The 4719-nt window shown below is 33.0% G+C and overlaps 1 protein-coding gene across 12 annotated transcripts; it reads right to left on the bottom strand.

The window, feature by feature from the left end:
• Window positions 1-1706: 1706 nt before the first annotated feature.
• Window positions 1707-3949, bottom strand: LOC133778153 (uncharacterized). Of its 12 annotated transcripts, none has more exons than XM_062217992.1 (7): window positions 3642-3947; window positions 3469-3511; window positions 3227-3319; window positions 3032-3094; window positions 2866-2961; window positions 2628-2708; window positions 1707-2128 (listed from the first exon to the last, which is right to left on the bottom strand). In XM_062217992.1, exons 1-7 carry the CDS (start codon window positions 3788-3790, stop codon window positions 1952-1954), a joined length of 702 nt encoding a protein of 233 aa, XP_062073976.1. In that variant the 5' UTR covers window positions 3791-3947; the 3' UTR covers window positions 1707-1951. The 12 variants fall into 12 exon arrangements, 9 of the variants coding, with proteins under 9 accessions (XP_062073976.1, XP_062073978.1, XP_062073977.1 ...); XM_062217994.1 differs by having other exon boundaries at window positions 1707-2094; window positions 3642-3945; XM_062217993.1 differs by having other exon boundaries at window positions 2628-2705; window positions 3642-3941.
• Window positions 3950-4719: the final 770 nt, after the last annotated feature.

Consider the following 4719-nt stretch of genomic DNA (forward strand, 5'->3'; position numbering starts at 1 on the left):
CATTTTAGTTTTAATCATTTTTTATCTTGTCTTCATAATTTTCTAAAAAATAATGAAGAATATTAAAAATTTTATAAATAAATTAATTTTTTTTGTCCGTCTTTACCTTCTTTTTTTTGTGTGTTATTTTTTATCATTTTTAAATTTTTTTGACATTCTTTACTTTTTTTGTGCTTAATATTTTTTATGAATAAATTAATTTTTTTTGACATTCTTTACTTTTTTGTGTTAATTTTAATCACATTTTTTTTATCTTGTCTTTATAATTTTTTAAAAAATAATTATTAATTTTTTAATTTTTTTTTATATTCTTTACTTTCTTTTTTGTGTTAATTTTAATCATTTTTTTTATCTTGTCAAAATAATTTTCTACAATATAATGAATAATTTTTTAATTTTTTGATATTCTTTACTTTATTTTTTGTGTTAAATTTAATCATTTATTTTATCTTGTCTTCATAATTTTCTAAAAAGTAATGAATAATTTTTTTAATATTTTTTTTTGTTTAAATTTTTTTATGTCTAAACATTAAAATGGACAATTTTTTTTTTTTTTTTTGGAAAAACTAAGCTTGGTAGTTTTGCCGAAAAAAAAAAGCTTAGGTAGGTTTGCTATAAAGAAAAAAAAGGTTAGGTAGTTTCTTCGTAAATTTTCGTTCTATGTAATTAATAGTGTTAAGTGGGTAGCTATGGAAACTGTGTTGTTGTAACCTTCGGTGGTTTTGCCGCAAAATATAAAAAAAATTGGGTAGTTTTGCTGCAAATTAAGAGCACCTTGTAACTGAAACTCTTTTGCAACTATTGTCTCTCCTTGACTGTTACAAACCAAGTGACTCCACAAATCATTCCACCATGGATGATCATAAAACCAGCCAAGAAATGAACACTCAAGGCAAAGTGAACAACTTGAGATTGCATGTTAAACATTAAACAGTAATTAGTCTTGATTTATTATTAGTTACTACTAGTATTATTTATTTCAATTAGTTAGATTGAATGGCTCTTCTGAAGCCTTCTTTCCCGTGATTCAAATCACCAAAGAAAGTACGTTGGTAAGTTTTTCTTATTAAATGTATGTTGATTGTCTCCAGAAAGTATGGATTAGTTGGTGCCAGGATAATTCTTTCCACGTTCCAGTACGTTTAGTAGGATAACTTGTGAGATTGACAAGTTCTCCTTCTGGCCCTAATCTTAGCCCAGCTTCTCCATGTCGTTACGACAACTCTCTACGTAAGCAAATTCTTGTTTATGCTTTGATTAACTCATTTTCTTAAATCTATAAGATGTTTATCAAGTGGCATATACGATATATAGAGAATGCCAATACATCCTATCACTTCATTTCAGGTCTCTTGACCAAGAAGTTCACCAATTTAATCAAGCATTCGGAAGATGGTATCCTTGATCGGAATAAGGCTGCTGATATACTCTAATTTAGCTCAGCTTGGTTTTTGTGTGAAAATATACTTTAGCTCATTCTGCTCTGCATATTTCCCTGCGGAGAGCATACGTGAACTGACCAAGGAACTAAAAGCTGGTGCTACGCTTAAGGTGCCAGGGATATTGGTTATTGATACTCCTGGCCACGAAGCTAATATACTACTTTTGCCCATTAAGTACTGATTTTTGTTTTTCGTTTATATTGTGGTTTGTGTTTTAAGAAATTCCTTGTCTAAGCAGAAAAATGCACGAGTTAGGCACTGAACTGCAGCAACAAGGCAAGCCTATTGGAATCACACTTTTGTCAAATACAATCTTACAATTCTATCCGAAAAGAAAAACAAACGACTATAAAAGATACATGTATATATATATGTATGTATATATCCTGGAATTAAAGAAATGTAAGTTACTATTGTATATAATGAAAGAAAGACATCACAAGAACTTAATTTATAACGTACAAGTTCCATAATTTCTAATGCTGAACGCTCACACAGAACCACCTAGACTAAAGACTGAGGCTGAGACATCTTATCACAACGGACCTTGCAAGGAAAGGACTGTTCAATAGGCCAACCCACCCGCAAAAGTATCTCCATCGTGAAGTAAACTCTCCGTCAGCCAATAACCATCCCATGAACCGCCAACCCTCTGCCGGAGCAGGCAGCAGAGAACAACACAAAAACTTGGATAACAACATGTCACTTATATTGTCGTGAAAATGGAAACTTGGATGATCTAGGTGTCATGAATAGGCTAGCCTAATTAAGCTTTCAGTCTTAACAAATCAGAAGAATTACAGAGCGGATTAGATAATTGAATTCCACGAAACCCTTTCCAGGACCAGTCTAAATTTTAATCACAAATTTCCCTCAATGCCACCTTAATGAAGTAGTTATATATTACGGTAGTTTGACATTAGACCTTATGTTTCCTTTTGGGGTATTTAGATATAGATGCATGTTTGATCTACAGCATTTACTTTTTCATCCATACAAAACCTACAAATTCCTGAATTGGGTTTAATAACAAAAACAGCTTCATGGATAAGTTAACTCGAGAATTAGTTATACAAACAATTTGATTTGATTTTGTTAAAACTGAACTCAGCCATTTTATCTTTCTTGCAATATGCATTTAGAATCTCACCACCATAATAAATAACATGTAGAATCATCACCAACCTGAATCATGGTGAACTGAAAAACCTCTTCTTCCTCAGGTCGACTTCCCCTTATCCAAACTCGTTGCTTGAACCGGTTCTGCTAAACAATTCACCAATCCAAAGCAGCTGATTAGAAAGGGAAAGACTTCTTATAACGAATATTTATAGAATCGTCAGGTACTTGAACTTCAAACATATCTTATGTGTATCATCGTATTCATATCATTCCTAGCAAATAAAAAATGCATACAGAATACCTCTTCAACAAATAAACTGCTCAAAATCTTTCTGTCCCTGTGACCTAGCAATACTCGGTAGGTTGAATGATGAAAAATCCGCCTAAACCGTTCAAACTGTAATGACAACAGTATTTAGCTACATGTTTTGTTCATTCAACTTCAAAAGTTTTTTGATCTTACTAACCTGCCCCAGATCAAAAAATGGGCCAAAATAGGTGGACCTCTCAAAAGGATCGAACCCAGCAAACTGTCATGGCAAATTATTAAGAGAACAAATATTAGTTTACAAGGATATCCAGTTCCTGGAAGGAAGGTAAATACATACATGTAACATATAAACACAAAAAAGAAAGAGAAATCCAATGTATAAGAAAAATACCCTGTACATAACCTCAATGCCATAATCTTGGCGGGGTTGGTCATTGAACTTTAAAGCATCAAGCTGATGTTGAACAGCTTCTTCTGCACCAAACTAAAGCAGAAATCACGTAGATTGATATGGCTTGCTATTGCTATATATAGAGAAACACCATGAAGCATGAACTCAACTACTACCATTTAACTAAGTGTCGTTGTTGCTTTTTTTTTCAAATTATTTTTCGGCATAATCAGAAGAATTACTTTTAATCTTGGGCCCAAGGGTCTTTTTTTCCGAGACTCAAGCCTACAAAACCAAATCAATCAATAATAATAAAGAAAAGAGAAAATCCATAAAAGAGACAATGTTTTTCATGGAATAATAATATAATGATGATAGTCGGGTGAATTCAAAGATGGGAATTCAAGAAGCGAACCAGTCTTCAGAGAGAAAATCAGGAACGTCAGCGGAAGCTCTGAAGCGAAAGCTGAGGGAAGAAGAAGTTGCAGTTCTATTGAATTGTTTGGGTTTGGAAAAGATAGAAAGGGTTTGGGCATGGGGTGATAGAGAAGAGCAAAACGACATCGTTTTTAACCCAACCCAACCAGGCTCTTCTAGGCTTTGCTCTACTCTCCTTGTTGTCTTAAACTAACTAAATTAGAAAAGTGGAGAAGACAAATTATCAAAAGGGTGTTTTAAAAGGATAATAAAAGAAAAAGACGAAGTCTCTGCCCTCTTGTGTGTGTGTGTGTTTTTTAAGGATAATCACATAGTTACAAATATTGCAATCAACTACTTATCTAAAAAATATTGACACCAAAACTACTTAATTAATTTGTCAGGCTCTACAAATACAAAAGCAACAAACCAGAATACTCAACTTGCACAAATTCAATAGAAAATGCCAGCAGGATGTTCTTCTCTACACTATGAAATAGCAATAGAAAATACAACTTGTTGCCACTTGAGAATTTCTACACTTGATGGATTACAATACCTTGAACCTAAGCAAAACACAAAGTACACCTAACCAAGTACAAAGAAATCTCTCACCTAAGACCTAAGTGTTTCTCTCTCAAGCTCTCTATTTTCTCTCTCTAAAAATAACCCCTATTCTTTACAAATGAAACATGTTCTCTCAAATAAAACGAATTGAGCCTATTTATAGAGTTTTGCAACAGTTAAACAAGCTTAAAAATACTGGAAATAATTGTAGACTCATTTGGCGAAATGGTAGACAAGACTAGAAGAAAAATGTAAATCTCATTTGGCGAAATGCATACCAACAATTCTAACAAATTTCCACCTTGGTCTTCATTAAACATGGATTGTAGAGATAAACACAACTTCCCAAGGATCTCAGTTCAGCCATCAACCATTATCCATGATCAATTCCGAGCAAGCTTAGACAGTAGTTAAACTTGCTCAATGTCAATATCTTAGTTCCAGCATCATTGGGGTTATGTGGGGACTTTTTCGACATTAATCACACCTTCGGTGACCTTCTCACGTAT

Source organism: Humulus lupulus, chromosome 5 (genome assembly GCF_963169125.1).
Source record: "Humulus lupulus chromosome 5, drHumLupu1.1, whole genome shotgun sequence".
Classification (NCBI taxonomy): Eukaryota; Viridiplantae; Streptophyta; class Magnoliopsida; order Rosales; family Cannabaceae; genus Humulus; species Humulus lupulus.

Bases quoted from the DNA above. Each gene is read 5' to 3' on its own strand.
- LOC133778153 (XM_062217992.1), bottom strand. From the start codon at position 3,790: ATGTCGTTTTGCTCTTCTCTATCACCCCATGCCCAAACCCTTTCTATC. The intron at 2,962-3,031 runs GTTAGTAAGATC...TTGTCATTACAG, and splicing joins CATTTTTTGATCTGGGGCAG to TTTGAACGGTTTAGGCGGAT. The intron at 2,129-2,627 runs GTTGGTGATGAT...TTGTTATCCAAG, and splicing joins TTCAGTTCACCATGATTCAG to TTTTTGTGTTGTTCTCTGCT.